The 24,971-nt window shown below is 52.2% G+C and overlaps 1 protein-coding gene across 1 annotated transcript in view; it reads right to left on the bottom strand.

Moving 5' to 3' along the window:
• The window catches only part of clybl (citrate lyase beta like), a 69,215-nt gene that overhangs the window by 15,102 nt on the left and 29,142 nt on the right, over positions 1–24,971 (bottom strand). The window contains exons 2-3 of the mRNA XM_035393252.1: positions 17,590–17,791; positions 4,276–4,464 (exon numbers count right to left, since the gene is read on the bottom strand). Coding sequence (XP_035249143.1) covers positions 4,276–4,464; positions 17,590–17,791 — 391 coding nt within the window. The remainder of the gene's footprint in view (positions 1–4,275; positions 4,465–17,589; positions 17,792–24,971) is intronic.

Raw genomic sequence — 24,971 nt, forward strand, 5'->3', positions numbered from 1 at the left:
ATGTAAGTATGGTGTGTAATGTAAGTATGGTGAGTAATGTAAATATGGTGTGTAATGTAAGTATGGTGTGTAATTTAAGTGAGGGGTGTAATGTAAGTATGGTGAGTAATGTAAATATGGTGAGTAATGTAAGTATGGTGAGTAATGTAAGTATGGTGTGTAATGTAAGTATGGTGAGTAATGTAAATATGGTGTGTAATGTAAGTATGGTGTGTAATTTAAGTGAGGGGTGTAATGTAAGTATGGTGAGTAATGTAAATATGGTGTGTAATGTAAGTATGGTGAGTAATGTAAGTATGGTGTGTAATGTAAGTATGGTGTGTAATGTAAGTATGGTGAGTAATGTAAGTATGGTGTGTAATGTAAGTATGATGAGTAATGTACGTATGGTGTGTAATGTAAGTATGGTGAGTAATGTAAATAAGGTGTGTAATGTAAGTATGGTGTGTAAGTATGGTGAGTAATGTAAGTATGGTGTGTAATGCAAGTATGGTGTGTAATGTAAGTATGGTGAGTAATGTAAGTATGGTGAGTAATGTTAGTATGGTGAGTAATGTAAGTATGGTGTGTAATGTTAGTATGGTGAGTAATGTAAGTATGGTGAGTAATGTAAATATGGTGTGTAATGTTAGTATGGTGAGTAATGTAAGTATGGTGAGTAATGTAAGTATGGTGAGTAATGGCGGCAGGCTTGTCGGTGAGTGAAACGAACCCTTGGCCGCGGTGAGCAGGGCTCGGTGGGGCAGGCTGAAGCGGTGGTGGGTGGGTGTGTGCAGACCCACACACTCTCACACACACACACAGGCTGAAGCGGTGGTGGGTGGGTGTGTGCAGACCCACACACTCTCACACACACACAGGCTGAAGCGGTGGTTGGTGGGTGTGTGCAGACCCACACACTCTCACACACACACAGGCTGAAGCGGTGGTTGGTGGGTGTGTGCAGACACACACACTCTCACACACACACAGGCTGAAGCGGTGGTTGGTGGGTGTGTGCAGACCCACACACTCACACACACACACAGGCTGAAGCGGTGGTTGGTGGGTGTGTGCAGACCCACACACTCTCACACACACACAGGCTGAAGTGGTGAATGGTGGGTGTGTACAGACCCAGCGGTTTTGTGTCTTTCGCTCCTCACTCAGTGAAAGGACCGTGTGCCCCGGCGTGCCTCCCCCCCCCCCCCTCCCCCAACCTCCCCTGTGCTGCTGCGGCTGTGAGGCCTGCCCTGTGTGAGGCAGGGGAGCGCATGTTCCACACACACACACACACACAGGCACGCATACACACACACACGCATACATGTATGCACACACACACACACACATGCACGCACCCACACACACGCACGCGTGCTCACGCACACACAGAGCGCATGTTCCACACACACACACACACACACACACACACATGCATACACGCACACACAGACGCTCATGCACACAGAGCGCATGTTCCCCACATACACACAACACAGGCACGCATACACACACACACCCACGCACGCACAGACGCTCATGCACACAGAGCGCATGTTCCCCACACACACACACACAGGCACGCACACACACACCCACGCATGCACACGCATGCACACACATGCGCAAAACATCAGATGACCAATGACAGACAGAGAGGTACGGACACTGCAGCCTCATCTCTGCCCATTGGACAGGAGCTGAATAAAGATCCCAAATTCAGCCGCATACAGCGATGCAGATATTACGGGTTTCATTCCTGCTGAGGACAGAGCTGCTGAGAGCTGCAGAGGTCAGAGGAGCAGCAGAACACCTGCCGGTGATTAGAGAGCACAGAGACGCAGAGCTGGCCAGGAAGCAGATCTGCACTAATTAAAACCACTAGTTAAAAACTTCCTGCCTTTTGCCCCAAGTAGCTGTAAGAACCAGACACCCCCCCCACCACCCCCCCTGTCCTTCCCCCTAGTAAAGACATTGTGACTCCTTTCAGGCTTTTTCAGAAGTCATGCAGGGCTGTGAACACACACACGCAGAGTCTCACACACACACACAGACACGCGCAGAGTCTCACACACACACACACACACGCGCAAAGTCTCACACACACACACACGCAGAGTCTCACACACACACGCGCACACACACTTCCGTTCCTTCCCATGGGCTGATTCCATGGGATCCATGAAAGAATAATTTCTGTGTGTGTGTGTGTCAGTGTATGTGTGTGCGTGTGTGTGTGTGTGTGTGTGTGCGTGCATGTGTGTGATTGTACATGTGCGTAGGTGTGTGTGTGTGTGTATAGGTGTGTGTGTGTGTGTAGGTGTGCGTGTGTACAGGTGTGTGTATGTGTGTGCGTGTCACAGCGGGGGTGCTGGGTAGGGGACGTGCCTGCAGCGGGGTGCTGGGTAGGGGGCGTGCGTGTCACAGCGGGGGTGCTGGGTAGGGGACGTGCCTGCAGCAGCGGGGGTGCTGGGTAGGGGACGTGCGTGTCCCAGCGGGGGTGCTGGGTAGGGGGTGTGCGTGTCACAGCGGGGGTGCTGGGTAGGGGGCGTGCGTGTCACAGCGGGGGTGCTGGGTAGAGGGCGTGCGTGTCACAGCGGGGTGCTGGGTAGGGGGCGTGCGTGTCACAGCGGGGTGCTGGGTAGGGGGCGCAGGGAGACCCTGCCGGCCCGAACGCACACCTGAGCGCCCCATACGGAGGCGATCAGGACGGCCTGTTTAACGAGGGCCCCCATCTCCTGCCCCGTGAGAAAGGGACATCCGCGCCGCGCCCGTTTATAGGGAGAGCCACGGGGCCCGTCCGACAGGAAGCCGGGGCCCGTCCGACAGGAAGCCGCAGCTCGTCGTCAGCGGACCCCGGAGCGGCCGCATTCAGATTCAGGTTCCTCCTGCGTTGTGAGGTCTGGGAGTCACATGACCAAGCCAGGAGTCTCAAGAGCCACTTGGAGCAGAGTGCCGTTTGTGTGTGTACCGAAACCTTCCCATCAAACAGCCCCCTTCCCCGCCCCCGCCCCCTCTCCCTCTCACGGGCGAGAGGGAAACGCTGATGGGCCTGGATGGTGGGCTTTTGAGAAATCTTTTGTTGGGTTTGCAGTGACAGCCGATCGCATGGCACGCTCTTAAGTGGCATCGGGCTCTTCAGCGAGCCACAGTGGGTGGAAGTTGAAATTATATTTATTCAGAGGCATGTAGGACTTCCAAGTCAGATTTCAAAATGTCATCTGCTTTTTTTTTTTTTGAGCGACTGCCAAGAAAAACACTCCGTTTCTCTCCCCCCCTCCCGGCTTGGAGATGCAGATCAATTCCCGTTTTACAAAGAGGAGGAAAAGTTTGTTATAATTCCCTTTGAAGAGGCCTGTGGTTTCCTCTTACTTTATGAGTTCATACATGAAGACCACTGTGTTCTTTAAAGATGGGGGGGGGGGGGAGAAAAATGTCACGGCTATTTTTAGCATTTTTCGCTTTTCTTGTTTTGCCAGGTTTACAAATGTCCTACCTCGTCCCCGAGCCCCTTACGAGAAAACTTTCCATCTCCCCCCAGAACTGGAGTGGGAAAAAAAGAACCGCTATAGACGTGAAAATGGATTTCGTTTGGCGATTTGATAGCGCAGCGTAAGGCTCTGAAAGGCCGCTGTTGTACTCATGGAGAAGCAGTTTGGTTCTTCTCGGGGACAGGTCAGCGCGCGGGACGGCGATGCGTTCGCTCTGCGGCGGCCGCTGCGCGGACGGGCTCGGTTCTCAGCCGCTCTTCGCGGTTTGGCGGCTCTCGGCGTCGTCGTGGCGATTCGTTACCGCGCGGCGATGGAGGGCGGCACTCGGCGGAAACGCAGAGTCAGCGTACCGCCATCCACCGGTTACCAAGCGGCCATTCACCCCGCGCTGGACGCAATGAGGCTCCAGTGCGATACAGACGCTGCCCTCCATAATGTTTGGGACAAAGACACATCTTTTTTTTTTTTTTTTTTTCTTGATTTGGCTCTGCACTCCACAATTTTAGGTTAGCAATCAAACAATTCATACGTGGCTAAAGTGCAGATTCGAAGCTTTTGTTATTGTTTATTATTTTAATTGTATACAAATTTGTTTTTTAATACACAGTTCCTCTGATTTTAGCGCTCCATAATGATTGGGACAAATGAGTTCCCAGGTGTTTCTGATTAGTCAGATAGTACATATGTGCGCACACACACTCACCCTCACACACACACACACTCACCCTCACTCTCGCATTCGCAGTTGAGCGCTGCTACAGACAGAAGCGCTGAGCGCGGGTTCGAGCTCCAGCCGACTCACCCACTGCACTTCCTGAGTGTCCTCCAGCTTGGGCAGCATCAGGGCGGGGGGCAGCACCGCCCCCTGCAGGACGGCCTCCAGGTCGGCCTCGGCCAGGCCGCTGGACACCGAGTTCACGCGCACACACTTCTCCGTGCGTCCCAGAGTCAGCTCGCCCAGCATCCTCCCGATGGTCTCCCGAGCCTCGGCCTGCCACACACACACACACACACACACACACACACAGACACACACACACACAGACACACACACAGACACACAGACACAGACACAGACACACAGACACACACAGACACACAGACACACACAGACACACACACACAGACAAAATGGCTGACTGGACGACTGGCCGTCTGAGATATCAACCATCAGATTCAGTGGATGTGGAATCTGTGGCATTTTCACAAACAGAGTTAAGACTTTTTATTCCCCTTCCTGCCGCCACAAAATAAGTCCCTTTAATTTTACAAAATAGGGAAAAAAAGAAAATGAAAACCAGGGCAGACAGACAAAAACAAGACGTGCAAAACAACCAGGGATGGCAGACATGGACCGATGTAGAACAAATACGGGCCCAACAACCAGGGGGAGTAAATGTATACAGACATGGATAAATGAGGAGTGAGATATTAAAGCCACCCCCCCCCCCACCGCCCCCCACCTCACCCAACAGAAACATTCCCCAGTACATACAGAAACTACAAAAGCGCGAAAGCCATGGGAAAGCATGCAAACAGCAGCCAAACCAAAGTTGAACTTCAATCAACGATGACTCCTTTTTTTCATCATTTGAGATCGTTCTTGTCTGAGGACTATCGTGGCTCACAGTAGTGAAGACCAATTCAATCCAAAGGCAACAGCACATTGCAGCGACCCCTAAACTCGCACACACTTGCCGGAGCCTGAATCTGGGGCAAAGTGCATTCAGAGCAGAGTTTCTGGGCAATTGTAAGTTTGGCTCCCTTGTCATCAAGATTTTGAATAGAAGCAACATTTCATGCACTTCACAAAAACCCTTTGGTGAATACAAACCTTTTCAGCTCTCAAATATAGTCCAAATTTATTCCGCAGCCCAGTTATGCACAAAAAATAATAATGAATCCAATTTGCAAGTCTTTTGTACATTCAATTGATAATGAGGACGAATGAGTATAGGCAAAATCTGCATCAGGAAAATTGTATTTGTTATTACGGTGTATTTAACAGCTAAAGAGTAAAAAAGAAGCACCGGGCACTAAATAAATCATTCAAAGGAAGAACATTCTGTTCCGGGCTGACACCCACAAAATCAAACTAAGAATTGCATGTATTGTTTTGCTTATTATCTGGCAACACAAATGTATGAAGCAAACAAATGTATTCAAAAAGTTATAACGAAAATAAATAAATAAATAAATCACTTTTGGGAATAAAAGCCAGAAGGACGGGGGGGGAGGGGGGGGGGCAGAGAGCACAGCGCGTGATGATGATATAGCTGCTATAGCAGGACAATATAGCCGCAATAGCAGGACGATATAGCTGCTATAGCAGGACGATATAGCCGCAATAGCAGAAGATATAGCTACAATAGAAGGATGATATAGCCGCTATAGCAGGGCGATATAGCCGCTAGGGCAGGATGATATAGCCGCTAGGGCAGGTCGATATAGCCGCTAGGGCAGGTCGATATAGCCGCTGGGGCAGGTCGATATAGCCGCTGGGGCAGGTCGATATAGCCGCTAGGGCAGGTCGATATAGCCGCTGGAGCAGGACGATATAGCCGCTAGGGCAGGATGATATAGCCGCTATAGCAGGACGATATAGCTGCTATAGAAGGACGAAACAGTCGCTATAGCTGAAGATATAGCTGCTAAAGCAGGACGATATAGCCGCTAGGGCAGGACGATATAGCCGCTAGGGCAGGATGATATAGCCGCTGGGGCAGGACGATATAGCCGCTAGGGCAGGACGATATAGCCGCTAGGGCAGGATGATATAGCCGCTGGGGCAGGACGATATAGCTGCTAAAGCAGGACGATATAGCCGCTATAGCAGGACGAAACAGTCGCTATAGCTGAAGATATAGCTGCTACAGCAGAAGATATAGCTACAATAGAAGGACGATATAGCCGCTAGGGCAGGACGATATAGCCGCTAGGGCAGGACGATATAGCCGCTAGGGCAGGATGATATAGCCGCTGGAGCAGGACTTGGCGCTAGTGGGTTTGTCAAGGCTAAGTGTGGAGGGGTCTGCGGGACCAAACCCTAAAACCGGAATCTCCCACAGCCCTGCTGAGTTCAGGCCCACGGCCAGGCTACCCTGCTCACCAGCAGGCCTTGTTTACAAATGGAGGCTTTGTAACAGCGCGGACAGGAAGCAGGGGCGGAGTCCGGGACGGGATCAAAGCCCATCGTCGGTCCAGCGTCTAGCGGCCAACGGCAGCACACGCCAGCAGACACGAAACAGATGTGGGCTTCAGGGAGGGTGAAAGGGGGGTTTGGTTCCGAAAGGGGGGGGGGGGGGGGACGCGGAGATTCCGCTGGAAATGTGGTGTGAGTTAAGCCTCGTGAGGAAGCGGTAGCTGAGGACTTGTCAGGTCAGCTCAGAGACGGGCCCGGCGAGAGCGGGGGCTGGGCCCGGCGGTAATTAGCGCTGCTCTCTCTCGCCACGCGGGCGGACGGACGAACGGACTGTCCGGTACGGCTGGGAGAGAGGGCCGATAACCCGGCCTGAAAAGGGAACCCCTGGGCCTGGGACTGTCCCAAACCAGCAGGACAGCGCTGGGAGATTCCACACCATACCCACAACATTCACAGAACGCGTTACAGTGCATCGCTCTACGAAAATCACAACGCGAGTAATAATAGCTTTATTTACTTAGAACCTTTCGTACAGAATGCAGCTCAAAGTGCTTAAACGGGAATAATAAAAACAATGGAAGACAGGGAATAACACAACGATCATAGTCAATTAAATGTCACCATGCATTGTCACACCCAAATCACAGGAGCACTCACTGGGGCCTACTGCACCTCAGACTCGGGCATTTATAAAGCCATACTCGGATACCGTGGAAACGGAGACATGTGACCCCGAGGCTGCCTCGGCTGCCAGGATTCACGAGTACGGCGAGCCTCCTCGACCAAAACAAACCGAACTTCGCACGCGCACCAGTCACGAGCCGAGCGGGACGGCGCCTCGCGTGTCGAACCCGGACAGACGAAAACAGAGCGGGGGCAGTTTTAACGGCCGGCTTCAGGAGGGGATGAGCCACATTAAATACGATATTTTAAATCCCTTCTGAGTAATCGGAGACCCACAGCGAATCGCGCGCTGTCTTTCCAATGCTCTTTACGACTTGAAAAATGCAGTCATAAAGAGGAGAGGGGAGGAAGAGTCATCGGAGACAGCCGTGCCTTTAATCCCGGGTGGGGCACACGTATAACCCGCCTGCTCCCGTGACTCGACGGAGGGAGCGGTCCGGAGGGTCCCGTTCTGGTGGGCGGAAGCCGACTTCTGAATGAAGCGCTTTGAGAAGGAAACGCTTCGACTTTAACGGATTCCTCTTCCACACGGCCGCTTCAAAGCCCTCTCTGTGATCAACCAGCGTCCGCCGGCGTGCACGCGAGGAGCTCGAGAGGCGACATCTTTGATTTCCGACATCATCGACTCCCTCGTTAAATCTCAACGTGACCGAGATGGCGCACACGTGAAATTCTAGACGTATTTTTTTGTCCCCCTCAGATACCCTTTCAAGTGGAAAAATCTTGACCTCTCTCCTCACAAAGGCTGACTCCTACACATAAAGAGAGAGAACATCACATTTTGGATTCCAGCAGAGTGAGAAATGACATTACGTTTAAAAAAAAAAAAAAAATCACTTAGCAAAATGCTCTTATCCAGGCCGACTAACCAGAGTGGAGTACATTTATGTTAATAACAGAAATACTATAGTGAGATTTCACCAGGCTAAACACAGAAGGCCCCTTTATTATCAGAATGTGTGAAGTCAACCAAAGAAACTAACAACTAGTATTGTTGACCAAAGTGAATATCACTGTACAGCTACATCTATAATATCAAAACAGGAAATCCAAAAAGAAAAAAGAAAATAGGGGGAGGGTCAGGTGGGGGGATCAGTGGATCCATGTAGCATTCTGAAGAGGTGAGTCTTCAAGTCTACATCGGGAAGATGGGCAGGGTTTCTACTGTCCTGACTGCAGTGGGAAGATGGGCAGGGTTTCTGCTGTCCTGACTGCAGTGGGAAGATGGGCAGGGTTTCTGCTGTTCTAACTGCAGTGGGAAGATGGGCAGGGTTTCTGCTGTCCTGACTGCAGTGGGAAGATGGGTAGGGTTTCTGCTGTTCTAACTGCAGTGGGAAGATGGGCAGGGTTTCTGCTGTTCTGACTGCAGTGGGAAGATGGGCAGGGTTTCTGCTGTTCTGACTGCAGTGGGAAGATGGGCAGGGTTTCTGCTGTTTTGACTGCAGTGTGAAGATGGGCAGAGCTTCTGCTGTTCTAACTGCAGTGGGAAGATGGGCAGGGTTTCTGCTGTTCTGACTGCAGTGGGAAGATGGGCAGGGTTTCTGCTGTTCTGACTGCAGTGGGAAGCTCATTCCACCACCAGGGGGCCAGAACAAACAGGAGACGTGACCTTGAAGCACAGACGTGCAGGAGGGAGAGGCAGAAAAACTGATGAAGAGAGCTTGTAACCAGGAGGTTGCAGGTTCAAGTCTAAGCTGGTTGCAGTAATAATAATTCTAAGGGGTCAGTGCTGAGCACGTCATTATTCCGCGGCTAGCCGTGTGAAAAACCCGCCGGCCCCCACAGAAAGCAGTCTCCCGGTCGGGCGATGGGTTTCACGGCGAGATTTATGCCCGCTTTTATTACCGCCGTCTGCTTACTGTAGGGTCGCTCTCTCACGGCTGCCTTACGGAACATTCCAGAACCATAACACACCCTGCGGTGTTCCCCCATCAAACGGCCGCGCGGGGCTCCTCCTCGCCAAGCAAAACACGACCCCCGAAACTCGATAAGCGGGGCCGGGGGGCGCACCGGGGTTCTCCTCCGCTCCAGCGTTCCAGCGACACGGTTCGGCCGCACTGCATTGTGGGTGCCCGGCGGACGGCGATGTGAAGTTCCAGGGTGAAGCAGACTGACAGGCCTCCAGAGTAAGGGGCAGGATACTGGACCGCCTTAAAGGGTTAATAATAAGCAAAAGGCACTTGGAGGGACTGGAACTGTACACCCACTGGAGCAAGCGGATTGGGGGGGGTGGGGTATGGGGTCCAGAAGAGGGGCTCGATAGTTGTCAGGGCAGCATTTCGCTGTACCCCAGGGACCGGGGGTGGTCCTGCACGGAACACCAAAACAGCAGGACTCAAAGCGGGTAAGAGATTTCACTCTGTGCACAGCTGACTGACAGAACACGCTTTTCTTTCCAAAAAAAAAAAGAAAAAAAAGAGGTTTGAAACATGGCTGTCACACCCCCCGTTACCCGACTGAAACAGCGCGACGCCTCGAACACCACCGCTGATCCGTGGGTGCCGACACGCCGGGGGGGGGGGGGGGCCAGAGGTGAGCTGGGGGGGGGGCGTCGTTCCTGACACCCTCGTGAACGCTGGGCGGTCGTTCACGGCAACACCGCCGCTCGCAGGCAGACTTGCAGCGACAAAAAATATTTCAGGCCCCAGTTCAGCCGTGAAATGTTTCACACCCACGTGCCCCTGGGGGCCTGCGCTGTAACCCTGTGAGCCGCTTTCACTGGAGGAACGGAAGTCAGAGGAACTCGCGTTCAAATAAACCGACTCGGAAAGGCCCTTAAAAACTGCAAGGTGGCCAAACGGCACCTGGACCTCCGCTCCTCCCACAGACGGGGTGAAATGCTTTCGAACGCACAGACAGAACACTCTGCTTCCTCCAGCATAGGGGTGAAATGCCCTCGAACGCACAGGCAGAACGCTCTGCTTTCTCCAGCTTTCCATGCCCCTGTGATTTATGGCATCCACCGCCCTACAGCCCCCTCTCTTTGATGCAGACCGCGTGGAGCTATTCGCACCCTGGCCGTGCGTGATTTCTGTTCGTTAGAGAGAAACGCGTGCGTCTGACCGTTCACCCACACACGTGGACTGCAGCGGGGAGAGAACAGCTCAATGGGTGTCCTGCATTGGAGAGGCAGGAACTGCACGAGAGACTAGAGTGGCTTCCTGGAAAATAAAAAAAAGTCTTCTACTCACAGCAATTCTGACCAGCGGCAACTGACGACTTAGACATGTACAGTAACATTTAATCAAGGAAGCAGTCTGTATATTTCAGAAAACACAGGGGTGTGAATGTTCAAAGCGCAGCTAATGATAACTGGACAAGTTCAGCCTGGAACAGTGACACGCTCTTACATTCTCCCTCTCTCACACACACTCACAAACACACACTCTCACTCTCTCACACACACTCTCCCTCTCACACACACTCACAGACACGCACTCTCCCACTCTCACACACACTCACAGACACGCACTCTCCCACCCTCACACACACTCACAGACACACACTCTCCCTCTCTCACACACACGCACTCTCCCTCTCTCACACACACTGACAAACACGCACTCTCCCACTCTCACACACACCGCCAGGAATTCGACCCGTCACCTCAGCCGAAAAGCACATCTTCCCCACACCTCTGCTGTGGATGGGCCCGCCTGGCCCCTCAGCGTAAGGCCATTCCCTCTGCAGGACCTAAATGAGAGCATCAGCGGCGCGTTTCTGCGGCGGGACGGCGGATGACGGACGCGTGCGGGTTAAGGGGCGAATTTCCCGAATCTGCCGTGTTTAATGGAAGGCTTTGATGCAGAGAGAATTTCATCGCGGGACCCACACCCATGTAATTTCGAAAGGGAACGGAGGACCCAGCGAAACTTCAAAGGCGCTGGTGTGTTTAACGATACAGACGCCGGATTTTCACTGGAGCAGGCGTCTCATTTTCTGTGTGTAGCGAGCGAAACGGCGCCTGGGGGGGGGTGGGGGGTGGGGGGGGGGGTGGGGGGGGGGGGGGGGGGGGGGGGGGGATCTCAAGGACAGGTTCTCAGGGTTCACGCCACACACTCAGAGTCCCTGGGACCGCCGTCCCCACTCCGGACGTCCCTATTGGGAAAAGAGCATGCGGATCTTCATAAGGCGGAAAGCCTACATATAAACCCGGAGCCTTTTTCCAGATTTCACCATTTAGAAGAACTGAATTCCCCCCCACAGACTGAAAGTCAATACGCTCACAAGCATCAGGCTTCTCTTCCCAATGTCAAAACCTGGATTTTATCTGAACCCAAACACACCCGAACACAAACACACAGAACATACATACAGATGATTTTTTTCTTCTTCCCCAAGGTGACCAATGGCACTTGGAAAAGGAAATCAGCAGGGAAAGGAACATATTAAATGGGAAATGAAACCACGGTAATTGGCCACCTGAAACCACTCAGTCATTGTCCATCTTACGCCATGGTCTGAAGACATCTCTTCAGACTGTACTTGGATCTATCACTACTCTGCAGGGTACTTCCTATCTAGGATTGCTCTTACCACATCTATCCTATCTTGATCCTCCAGCACTTTCATATCGCTATCTTGACATTTTAAGTCTATCATACCTAGTCGTCATGGCTCAGTCTAGTTTGAATTGTCATAACTTTCTGACCTAGCCTATGCTTACCATGTGAACTGGATTTGCTGTTCTTGGCTATGGATAACTGTTATGTAACGAGTATTGTACCTGTGTTCTGAAGTTGTTCCAATGACCTTTGGTATGCATTTACTTATGCTGCTTTGGATAAAAGCGTCTGCCAAATAAATGTAACGTAATGCAGTAACTCTTTTGCTTGAACAGATACATGCACATATAGTGTTGCCTCTGCTCACCACAAGACCCTAGGAGAAAATACCACGGTGAACACCGTCAACTCAAGACTCCTTTAGAAAGATAAGCGCTTCTGCGGCAGCTTCTGCACGGTAACGAGCATCTTCTGCAGGAGAAATGAGTCATGGCAGAGAATACTCTGCCAAATGGAGCCCGTCCTCTCTGAGCAACTGCATGTGCCTGTGCCTGGCTGTGCCACACTGCCCGCGCCACTCTGCCTGTGCCCCTCAGGCCGATACCCCCGCCACTGCGTCACCTCCCAGCCTGGCACAGCCGTGCCACCAACCCGCCCACGTCAGCTCCGCCCCTGCCGGACAGCGCGCCATACGCGCTAGCGGCATGATGCCCACCCCGCTGCCAGCCTCTGATTGGACAGGCCGGTCCGTCTGGCCCTGTCAGCGGGCCGGGGTGCGTTTTCCGGGCGGACGGCCCAGATCAGCGCTCGCCTCCTCCTGGCAGCTCGGCCGATGATGCACGGTGGGGGGACATTCCTGCTCTCCTCTGCGCCTCCTCTCATCTCCTCTCTCCTCTGCGTCTCCTATCAGCTCCTCTCTCCTCTGCGCCTCCTCTCAGCTCCTCTCTCCTCTGCGCCTCCTCTCAGCTCCTCTCTCCTCTGCGCCTCCTCTCAGCTCCTCTCTCCTCTGCGCCTCCTATCAGCTCCTCTCTCCTCTGCGCCTCCTATCAGCTCCTCTCTCCTCTGCGCCTCCTATCAGCTTCTCCCCTTAGCTCCTCTTTCCTCTGCGTCTCCTCTCTCCTCTGGGCCTCCAATCAGCTCCTCTCTCCTCTGCGCCTCCTCTCAGCTCCTCTCTCCTCTGGGCCTCCAATCAGCTCCTCTCTCCTCTGCGTCTCCTCTCAGCTCCTCTCTCCTCTGTGCCTCCTATCAGCTCCTCGCTCCTCTGCGCCTCCTCTCAGCTCCTCTCTCCTCTGCGCCTCCTATCAGCTCCTCTCTCCTCTGCGCCTCCTATCAGCTCCTCTCTCCTCTGCGCCTCCTATCAGCTCCTCTCTCCTCTGCGCCTCCTATCAGCTTCTCCCCTTAGCTCCTCTTTCCTCTGCGTCTCCTCTCTCCTCTGGGCCTCCAATCAGCTCCTCTCTCCTCTGCGCCTCCTCTCAGCTCCTCTCTCCTCTGGGCCTCCAATCAGCTCCTCTCTCCTCTGCGTCTCCTCTCAGCTCCTCTCTCCTCTGTGCCTCCTATCAGCTCCTCTCTCCTCTGCGCCTCCTCTCAGCTCCTCTCTCCTCTGCGCCTCCTCTCAGCTCCTCTCTCCTCTGCCCCTCCTCTCAGCTCCTCTCTCCTCTGCGTCTCCTCTCAGCTCCTCTCTCCTCTGCGTTTCCTCTCAGCTCCTCTCTCTGTGCGCCTCCTCTCAGCTCCTCTCTCTGTGCGCCTCCTCTCAGCTCCTCTCTCTGTGCGCCTCCAATCAGCTCCTCTCTCCTCTGCGCCTCCTATCAGCTCCTCTCTCCTCTGTGCCTCCTATCAGCTCCTCTCTCCTCTGCGCCTCCTCTCAGCTCCTCTCTCCTCTGCGTCTCCTCTCAGCTCCTCTCTCCTCTGTGCCTCCTCTCAGCTCCTCTCTCCTCCCCTCAGCTTCTCCCCTTAGCTCCTCTCTCCAGTGCGTCTCCCCTCCTGTGTGTCTTGGCGTTTCCACTGTCGTTTCCCAGTCAGGCGCGCGATGGTTCTCTGTCCGCTGCGGTTCTGCATTCTGCTCATACTCTCTGGAGGCTGCCCACTGTGATCATTCACAAGGTGCATTTCACATTACCTTCACATCACACACAGGTGTGATTAACAGAATTTCTCTCAAATTATCTAAATGTATTTACAAAGGGAAAAAGCATTCTAAAGCATTATTAAAGAAATTGCTAAATTAAATCTCAGTATTTTGGACCTTGATGTGTCGGCTCGTTTGCCTTATGGAAACTATGATCGCACAGCATTGATGATACAGTCCCCTCTCCCAGGCAGGTGGGAAGTGTCTTCTTCACTCCTTTGTTATGTGTGAACCTACAGACATACTACTGCTGCCACCAGCAGGACACTACAGAAACATCCAAACGATGCAGCACATGCACGCACACCACACACGTATACACACACGCAAACGCTCATGTACATGCACAGACACACACACTCACACACACACGCACACGCTCATGTACATGCACACACACACAAGCACACACACACACGCACACACAGACACACACTCACACTCACACACACGCACACACACACACTCGGCTCCCTGCAGTAACTCGGGCTCATTACTCAGAGTGAACTGAGGGAAAGGATCCAGGCCACAGTGGCCTCTGACTGCACATCCTCCTCCGGCCAGCGGTACTTCCTGCTGCTCCTGAGCTCATTTACAGCCGGGCCGAGCAGCAGCGTGTCTCAGCTCAGTCTGCGCAGGGCCACGAGCGCGCGAGCGAGCGATTAACACTGCGGACACGAGAACTGGCCACGAGGGGAGAAAACACACACACACACACGCACGCACGCACACACACACGCACACACACACACACTATACACACACACACTATACACACTATACACACACACACACACACACACACACACACACTATACACACACACACACACACACACACACACACTATACACACACACACACACACACACACACACTATACACACTATACACACACACACACACACACACACACACACACATGCACTATACACACATACATACACACACTATACGCGCGCACACACGCGTTCACACACACACACACACTATACACACTATACACACACACACACACACATGCACTATACACACATACATACACACACACACTCGCGCACACACACTATACACACACAACCTGCACACGAGACCTTCAGAGCACACAACATGAAATCATGTTTGTCTGTGTGATGACTGGAGGGGAAAAGAACTGAGCAGTCTGACATCTCCCTGAGCATCATGGGAGCTCATCCTGTAGAGGGTATGGGGGGAAGGGGGGGGGGGGGGGGCAAGGGGGAGGGGGAATTCAATTTCAGTACCGTCCCCTCAGGTCATGTAGGAGCATCAGTAGACCTGTCGCTGATAAACGTGTTACTGTGTGCCCGTCACAGGGCTGAGAGAGCAGAGTCACACTGTCACTGTCTGCCTTCAGCCAACCACTACCGCCACCTACAGGACAGCGCCTCAAACAACACCCCGAGAGAGAGACGTCCCTCAAAACACACGCTGTGCCCCAGGGGGATAATAATAATAGCAACAATAACAATAATGATGATGATGATAATAATAATGATAATAATTCTCATCATCACAAGAATGTTAAAACGGAAAAAACTGGAGGTGTTTTGCCCTCTCATCTCATTTCCTGTACAAATACCTCATTCTTCCAAGGGCATCCTTTAATATTCACTAAATACGACGGAGCAAACTTCATGCAAGACCACTGGAATTTGAAACAAAAATATATCACGGAACAGATTTTTCCCAAAATGTTCTTATTTTGCACCCTAGGTTTCTGCTTTTATTCTTTAACAGTTTCTCAGCCCATAAAAAGCAGCTGTCAGACAGAATTGCTGGATTAAATCAGGATTAAATCAAACCTGCGGCTAATCTGCTCACAGTGGCTCCATTTCCTTTTGTGGTTTTGCCATTAAAACCAAACCTCCATTCACACCAAGCTGGGAAACGGCGAAATGGTTTTGGTTTACAACAATTTTATTAACAGTTTCCTTCCACTGGCACACAGATACGAGGCGTACCGCAGGCTGATCGGCAGACGCAGGCAAACTGCAGCGGGATTTCTCCCGCCAAAATGAACAGCCCAGAGAAACGGCAGCAAAGACGCTGGGGAGAAACTCACGTTTATACTGCGCAGAAACCAGCCAATGACCCGCAGATTAACAGACCACTGGGGGTGACATACTCTACCTTTAAAGAGTCTTTAAACATTCACAGATGGTTTTTAAGTGGCCTGATACCCGTATATGAGGGGTACACATATTCCAGAGGCAACCCGATGGCCCACATTGAGCTGTTTATTGTCTTCTGGGGGAAATAAAAGGAGAAAACTCTGAAAAAGAGTAGCGCTCGCTTATCGCAGCACAACGGCGTGGTGCAGGGTGAGCCATTAGCATGCTTATCTGCAAAGCTGGAGGACTCACATTAAATTCTAATCGGTGCCCGAAAAAGGTACAAGGGGGCCAAACCGAAGGACCACTCTGCCTATTGAGGAGAGGACCCTCTTATAATGCCACCCCCCCACCCCCACCCCCTTAAGATCACAGCCACTCTCTCTTCCCCCCAGCAGGATAATCCTGTACAGGCAGAACCTGGCGCTCAATGGAGAGAAAGGCGGAGAAGGAAAGAAAGAAAAAAATAATTCTACGTTTACAATTATTTCTTGTAAGTGGCATTAGCACATAAAAAGGGCAGGGCGATTCTGTGCGGCTTTGGGCCGAAATGAAGCTTAAACCGGGATAATCTTTAACCCTTTCAGAGCCCTTCGGTGGCGTAAGAAGACACGGGCCCCAGCCTGACAGAAGAGATCGCACAGGACTACAGCACTCTACAGCCTGGGTCTGTATGAAAATCAATACAGCCGACTATCGCCATGGAGACACGGCTGAATTTGGGTATAAATATGGGACAGGAACGAGGCACGGTGGTCATCACAGTGCAGTCTCCCTTTTTAAGCTCGGTCACTGCTGGAGAGTGACATAATGACTCTGTGTTGAATGCTTGGTGCTGATTGGCTGCAGAGTGGATAGACTCTCAGACAGGTTTCTTCCTGGACCCGGGATTAGCCTCCAGCGCTATCCCGCCATCGTTATCATCGTGACTTTAAAGGCCTTTGTGCCGATCTTTCTCCCCCAACCACCCTCTTTATCCCTTCATCCAATCACGATTTCGCGGTGAGGCGAGCGGGGCCAATCGCAGGGCTGCGTGGGTGGGTTGAGAATGCCCGAAACCGCCCCAGGGTCGGCTAACGTCCCACGGTGAGCTCAGTGTGACGCGGTCACCTCGTTTAGAGGGAATGTGACGGCAGCCATTTTGGATCATATTACAAAAGAGGGAAAATGCCTCTTGCTGTCTCTCGAACTTAACTTGCCATTGGCTGATTATTGTCCAAAAACAGTGTTTTTTTTCATGGCATGAAATGAACTTTTGTTCATGAGGTAAAAATGAAACGCACTAAAACAAGCAGTGCCATGAGCGGGGAAAAGTCTGGTGCGCGCACACCTTCATTTACACCAGCCGCTGAGGCTCTCTGGCAAACTTCAGTGCTGAAAAAACCGAAATCACAATCAGAAAAAGTACAGAAGAGAAGAGAACCCCGTACTGAACCTGAACCTGAGTCCACTTCACTTCTGAACCTGGTAGTGAGGTAGTGGGGCTTGTTGCCAGGCAGGTTGCCGGGGGCGATGTGATGCGTTCTCACCTTCTTGTTGAGCGCCACGCCGTCCTCGCAGTCCAGCACGGCGCAGTCCACGTCCAGCGAGGCCAGCTTACGCAGCTTCCGCTCGTCGTTCCCGGGGACGTACAGCACCGCTCGCCGCGGCACGTATCCCAGAGTGCCGTGCAGCGAGCGGCGGCCATCACAGCGCCCTGGTCCTGAGGCACACAGCCAGGCTGTGCTGCGGCTGTCAGACACAGGTAAACACACAGCACAGGTTCTATCAGACACAAGTAAAAACACATCAAACACAGGTAAAAACACAGCACAGGCTCTATCAGACACAGGTAAAAACACAGCACGGACTCTATCAGACATAGGTAAAAACACAGCACAGGCTCTATCAGACATAGGTAAAAACACAGCACAGGCTCTATCAGACATAGGTAAAAACACAACACGGGCTCCATCAGACACAGGTAAACACACAGCACAGGCTCTATCAGACACAGGTAAAAACACAGCACGGGCTCTATCAGACACGTAAAAACACAGCACAGGCTCTATCAGACACAGGTAAAAACACAGCACGGACTCTATCAGACATAGGTAAAAACACAGCACAGGCTCTATCAGACATAGGTAAAAACACAGCACAGGCTCTATCAGACACAGGTAAAAACACAACACGGGCTCTATCAGACACAGGTAAACACACAGCACGGGCTCTATCAGACACAGGTAAAAACACAGCACGGGCTCTATCAGACACAGGTAAAAACACAGCACGGGCTCTATCAGACACAGGTAAAAACCCAACACAGGCTCTATCAGATGTAGGCAAAAACACAACACAGGCTCTATCAGATGTAGGCAAAAACACAACACAGGCTCTATCAGATGTAGGCAAAAACACAACACAGGCTATCAGACGCAGGCAAAAAGATAGCACAGGCCCTAGCAAACAGCGGCAGAGACTAGCACAAACACCGCGGCTCAGCGTAGCACCAAGCGGAGGCGGCTAGCACAAACACCGCGGCTCAGCGTAGTGGCGGCTAGCACAAACACCGCGGCTCAGCGTTGCGCCGAGCGTAGTGGCGGCTAGCACAAACACCGCGGCTCAGCGTAGCGCCGAACGTAGCGGCTAATGCAAACGCACTCCCGCGCCCGCTCGTCGATCCGGCCGCCTAGCACGCATTTTACCGCGCGCGCTAACGATCGCGGTTACGCCGCCCGCATTTCAACGATCCGTTCTGACGGTCGGGTCGCTAAAAACAATTAGCGCTAACGAAGGGCCGGAATCACAGGAATCAAACACGTCCAATTACAATCAGGAACTGTTTTTTTCTTCTTTCGCCCGCTCGTGCTAATTCAATGCCTCTGGGAAGGATAATATTTGTTGATTGTGTTGCTTTTCTGCTCAGAGAGAAAGAGAAGAATGGGGGGGGGGGGACGGAGTGGAGGGGGGGGGGAGACACAGCTCTGTGTTAAAAGGGGAGGGGGGTGTAAAGCGTTCTCTTCTCTTCTGCAAAAGGAGCTAAAGTCACTTCAATGGGCCCTTGATCCAGTCCTCCGCGCTCACAGTGGCCCTGCGGTATCAGTCAGCCGTAATCTCGCCCAGGACGATGCGGCCATATTGTGCAATTAAAAGCAATTCAGGTAGTTATGGCGAGGAGCACTTTACAGGGCCCCCGCACGCCGGCCCTGCGGGGCCCCCGCACGCCGGCCCTGCGGGGCACCCCGCCACTGTAGTGCTCAAATTTGGTCAGTGACAATGGCGGGTAAAGGGGGGGAGGGCGGGGTGTGTGAACCCCTATCGGTGCGGACGCGGGAACAGAGGGGGGGGGGGGGCAGGGGGGCCGGGGGGGCCCCGCCATCACTTGAGGGACAAAAACCTACAGTGCCCATATTGACAGGGGGAAACAAAAAAAAGCAAACAGCAAAATTGGAAAGAAAAACGGGGGGGTTCGGTGGGAAGGAGGTGGGGGTCATGGTGGGGTGGGGGGGGGGGGACCCCAAATGGAAGGCTTCTGCTTTCAGTACATGCTGCTGCAGGGGTGAATGGCCAGAAAAATAAAAAAGAAAAGAAAAAAAGACATCTTAAGTGGTCCACTTGAAAGCCGAATCAATTATAACGTAAGTGGGGGGGGGGGTGAGCTTGCAGGACAATGGCGCTGGTAATTAAAGAATACATTTCACAGAAAAGACGTGAGGGAAGAGGGTGCTTGGTGTGACCGGGGGGTGGGGGTGGGGGTGGGGGGCGAGTGGCAGGGAAGTGCGATGTGGTACTACACAGAGACAAACAAAGAGAGCGTGTTCAGTTCAGTGTCTCATACAGCAGTGTCCCCTCCCTGGTTCAGTGGGGGGTGGGGGGGGGGGGTGCTGCTCTCACTCTCCAAAACCTGCCCACCCCACCGGAGGGGGAGGGCAGTTGGCCACGACGTACCTGACGGAGGGGAGTCCCAGGCTGGGGAAGCACACCCGTCAGTGATGCTCAGGCGGGCCTGATGTGCGTGTGTCACAGCCTCTTTTACGGCTGGGGTCGTGTGCAGCGGGCATCGCGGGACTTTGATTTTATCAACGGGACACCGGCGCGTGCCCCCCGCCGAGAACCCAGCTCTGGTGCCCAAATGCTCCACGCAGAGCTCCCTCCCTGCCGAACGGCACGGGCCTGGGGGGGTCCCGCCAAGCCTAATCCCAGAACAGGAGGGATGAGGAAGAGGAGGGAGAGAGTGGGGAAGTAATTCGGAGGCGTGTCTGTTTACACGGGCACATCTGGAGCTCTGAGCCACCGCTCTCTCCTTGTGGTTGCCGGGGGTTACGCCCGGTTTTTTTCAGTTTTTCAGCCGCAACAAATTGGCGGGAAGCTTTATTGGTACGAGTCTGGCGTACAGCTCTAGCGGCCCAAAGGAAATGTGCCGCCAAGATTTTAATCAGAACCGCACCGTGTTTCACCAACCGCACTCTGTCCGCCGTTCGCGGTTAAAACGGTAAGTGGCTGAGGAAGAGGAAATCATTTTTGATTTATGTACAAAGAAACAAAAACGTTCGGATTTTGAGAAGGGTTCAGACCTGGGGCGTCTCTTTTATCTGCAGAAGAGCAGCAGGTGAAGACTCACTTCAGAGAAAGCCAGCGGAAGACATTCCCAACAGATTCACTTTCCACGCTTGAGCCCGAGCTTTTGATTTGAAAAAGGGAGTCCAGCTCCAAAAAACACTGGGATTAATTGAGGAAATCCAAGTTGGAAAAAAATCAGCCAGCGTCATTAAAAGATCAGTCTGGGTTCTCCCCTGGTCTGGTTCAATATTCACAACCCTACTACCCACCCACAATGCAGCAGCCCACAGGCATCCCAGACATGCTTTAAATCGAGCTCAGGCTCCTCCTGTTCCGACGGACAGCAGAAGCCCACGCGTGACTGTCAGCCACTGAGGAATCCCTCTCAGTGAGAGAGTCCCTGTGTCCCTCTCACCAATCCTCTCCTCTTTAGGTCTGCTTACTGCAGGCGGCAGTGGAGGAGAGTCAAGGTGACATCACTACACTCTACAACCCCTACGAGGCATTTTTACAAATCTGCTTTAAGAAACGCGAGATCTCTGAAACACAATGGATGCCTTTGATTGCCGTTTCGGAATGTTGATCGACTGCTTTCGATCTGCGGTAGATAAACACATTACATTACACATCTATCCCAAAAGAGAATTACCCATATGTGCTCGCAGATAATATTCAGAGAACCCTTCCCCAATACCGCCAACGCAACGCAAAGCCAAACACTCCCGCTTTACAGTCAAACAGGAAGCCAGAAGTTGTGATTTTAATCCCATTTCCTCACATTCTGAACAATGACGACCGAATTTCAAAGAACCCCAAACACCCCCAGTGTTCAGGCTCAACGTTCTCATGAATACTTTCTGTCCATATCCCTCCCACGCCTACTGACGATTAGGACAGATGCCCCGTTTATCACAAAACCATGTTTTATTACCCCTTTTCTGGTGTTCATCTTATATTTTTATAAGCAGAAAATGAACTAAATAAATGCCACAAAACATGTCCAATATTGCCAGGTAAATTAATTTTAAAATACAATCTAAGATTCATAACAATGTGGGCAGTCTATATAACAGTGTAAAGTCAACAGGCAGAAATCTGGGGTGATTTTTGACCGTGAGCTATCATTCTAGTAGCAAGCAGAGTGTACCCATGCCTCAGTCTTCTTCTTGCCCGGACGAGTGAAGCTCACTTCCCCACACATGTATTGAAACAAAGCTGTTTCTTCTTCTTCTTATCTTTTAAATAACAGGCCAGATTGGGTGTAATAAAACAAAAATACAATAAATGTTTTTGGGGCATTACAGTCCTGGGATAACCTGGACAGGGTCTTCTATTAATACATCATGTGCTCCAGAGATCTGCAATCTGGATTCTCTTTTTCAACATCTGTTCGATATTTCCCCTCCATTACACAATGATGTACGTTTCCTAAGTTTAACAATCCCTCCGGTGCGAGGCATTTCTATGGTACATTTGTGCGCTTGAAAGCTGATGATAAAACGGAGCGGGACCATAGACATCGCGGGCTGTAACGCGCTCGCGCCGAGCGGACTGTAAACGGACTTCAAGCGCCGGCCCGGCGTTTCTGAGCCTTTGTGGTTTTACGAGCGGCGGCCTGTCGCTGGTTCTCATTAGGAGGAGGAGGCCACGACTCCAGCCTGCACGCGCCACACGGTCACCGCGGGAGGAAGCCCAGCGGCGTGACCCGCCCAAGGGGCTCGTCAGGAAAGAACCTTTCTGCCGCGGTCGCCAACGACGACCGCCACTTCACACGATATCGCTAACAACGGGCTGACTGAGCCAAAACAACACCTCCGCGAGAAGCTTACGTCTGACAGAACTCAGCATAGGGACAGCGTTACTAGGACTCTGTATAAGGACAGCTTTACTAGGGCTCTGTATAAGGACAGCATTACTAGTAGGACTGTGCAGAAGGACAGCGTTACTAGGGGGACTGTGCAGGAGGACAGCGTTACTAAGGGGACTGTGCAGAAGGACAGCGTTACTAGGGGGACTGTGCAGAAGGACAGCGTTACTAGGGGGACTGTGCAGGAGGACAGCGTTACTAGGGGGACTGTGCAGGAGGACAGCGTTACTAGGGGGACTGTGCAGGAGGACAGCGTTACTAGGGGGACTGTGCAGAAGGACAGCGTTACTAGGGGGACTGTGCAGAAGGACAGCGTTAGTAGGGGGACTGTGCAGAAGGACAGCGTTACTAGGGGGACTGTGCAGAAGGACAGCGTTACTAGGGGGACTGTGCTGAAGGACAGCGTTACTAGGACTCTGTATAAGGACAGCATTACTAGGGGGACTGTGCAGAAGGACAGCGTTACTAGGGGGACTGTGCAGAAGGACAGCGTTACTAGGGGGACTGTGTAAGGACAGCGTTACTAGGGGGACTGTGCAGGAGGACAGCGTTACTAGGGGGACTGTGCAGAAGGACAGCGTTACTAGGACTGTGCAGAAGGACAGCGTTACTAGGGGGACTGTGCAGAAGGACAGCGTTACTAGGGGGACTGTGCAGAAGGACAGCGTTACTAGGGGGACTGTGCAGGAGGACAGCGTTACTAGGGGGACTGTGCAGGAGGACAGCGTTACTAGGGGGACTGTGCAGGAGGACAGCGTTACTAGGGGGACTGTGCAGAAGGACAGCGTTACTAGGGGGACTGTGCTGAAGGACAGCGTTACTAGGGGGACTGTGCAGAAGGACAGCGTTGTGTCTACTCGAGCAGCGCATGTGTCTGCAGGCTGTCCGTGTCTCAGGCGGGTACACGGCCGCAGCGTTATTACATCATACAGGGTTATGAGGGACTCCTAAAGCGCTTCCACAGGCCTCACGGAGCCGTGGCGTTCAAAAGAACACGCTGCCCAATCCGTGATCAGCTCCACAGCTTTCAAAGACCGGGTACATCCCAGAATAAACGGATTAGGTTAACGCTGCTGCGACTGCCAGTGTTACTACTTAATTAGCAAGTCCCCCTATAGAGCATGACCTTTATAGTTCACACAAAATCTACATATACATTTATGGTGTGTATATTTATTGAATTGAATGTATACTTGATCATAAAATAAGACATACGTGTAGCCTTTCATACATACACTGGCAACCGTATGAAAATCTATTCTTGACAACATGGACTAATTCAAAAATGTGATTATTCATATAGGAATTAAATTAAATAGATTCAGTGGTAGCAGAGTAGGTAACAGATGTCTAAACTACACCGCGCAGACTCAACATTCCAGGCCCGGTCCCAGCCAATGTGAACACTGCCAACTGAGCACCTCTCAATATGCAGATTGCACAATTATTTCCAGAGCTGTGTCTAAAAGGCACGACATTACAGATCTGTGTTTCTGCTCTCCGATAATCAGCATCTTCTTAATATGCTAAGTACTTTCCAGGGTGTGCCCTGCTAAAGCTTTTAAAAAATATTCAAAAAATAAAAAAAGATGAAATTGGGGTTTAGGGGGGAGAGATAGAGGACACGCTGCCTAAATTTGCCCCCCTCCCTCCCCACATCACAAAAAGCAAAAAAAAAAAAAAATGGTCAAAAGCCACTGATGTGTATCTGCTGTTCCTTCCATAATTCATTTATTTTTTATTTATTTTATTAAAACTGCTCTCTTGTACTCACACACTCACAGAGCAGCGGCTACAGCAAGGCTAACGCTAAGGGAAGCTGATCCTCAGCACGGGGCTGCGTTTCAGTGCGAGCCCCCAGTTCTGGAGACGTGAGAAGTGGACTGAGTAGTGGGGGGGGGGGTGGTAGTGGGGGGGGGGGGCACACAAAGGAACAGCCGAGGGGGCAAATGAAAGCCAGGCTGGCGATTCGATGCAGGCCCCGAACCACTGATCCCCCCCCCCCCCCTCCCCGAATGAGATCAGCTGGTGGCGGCTGACCCCACCAGGGACGTCCCGAGGGCCGTGTGTTACCCCCGTGCTCCAGCCGGCCTCGCCACGGCGGATTTTACGCCCTGATCTGCGCAATGAGGCCCGAGTCAGACCTGCTATCTGCAGCGGCCTGAAGCATCCGGATACCTGTACTCTACAAACGGCCGCTCGCTCCCCCTCTCTCTCTCTCTCTCCCCCTCACTCCCTCTCTCTCTCTCTCTCTCCCTCACTCCCTCTCTCTCTCTCTCTCTCTCTCTCTCTCTCTCTCTCTCTCCCTCTCTCTGTCTCTCTCTCCCTCTGTATCCCTCACTCCCTCTCTCTCTCTCGCTCCCTCTCGCTCCCTCTGTATCTCTCTTTCTCTCTCTCTCTCTGTCAGTATCTCTCTTTCTGTCCATCTCCCTCTCACTCTCTCAGTATCTCGCTTTCTGTCCATCTCCCTCTCACTCTCTCTCGCTCCCTCTCTCACTCTCT

Source organism: Anguilla anguilla, chromosome 15 (genome assembly GCF_013347855.1).
Source record: "Anguilla anguilla isolate fAngAng1 chromosome 15, fAngAng1.pri, whole genome shotgun sequence".
Classification (NCBI taxonomy): Eukaryota; Metazoa; Chordata; class Actinopteri; order Anguilliformes; family Anguillidae; genus Anguilla; species Anguilla anguilla.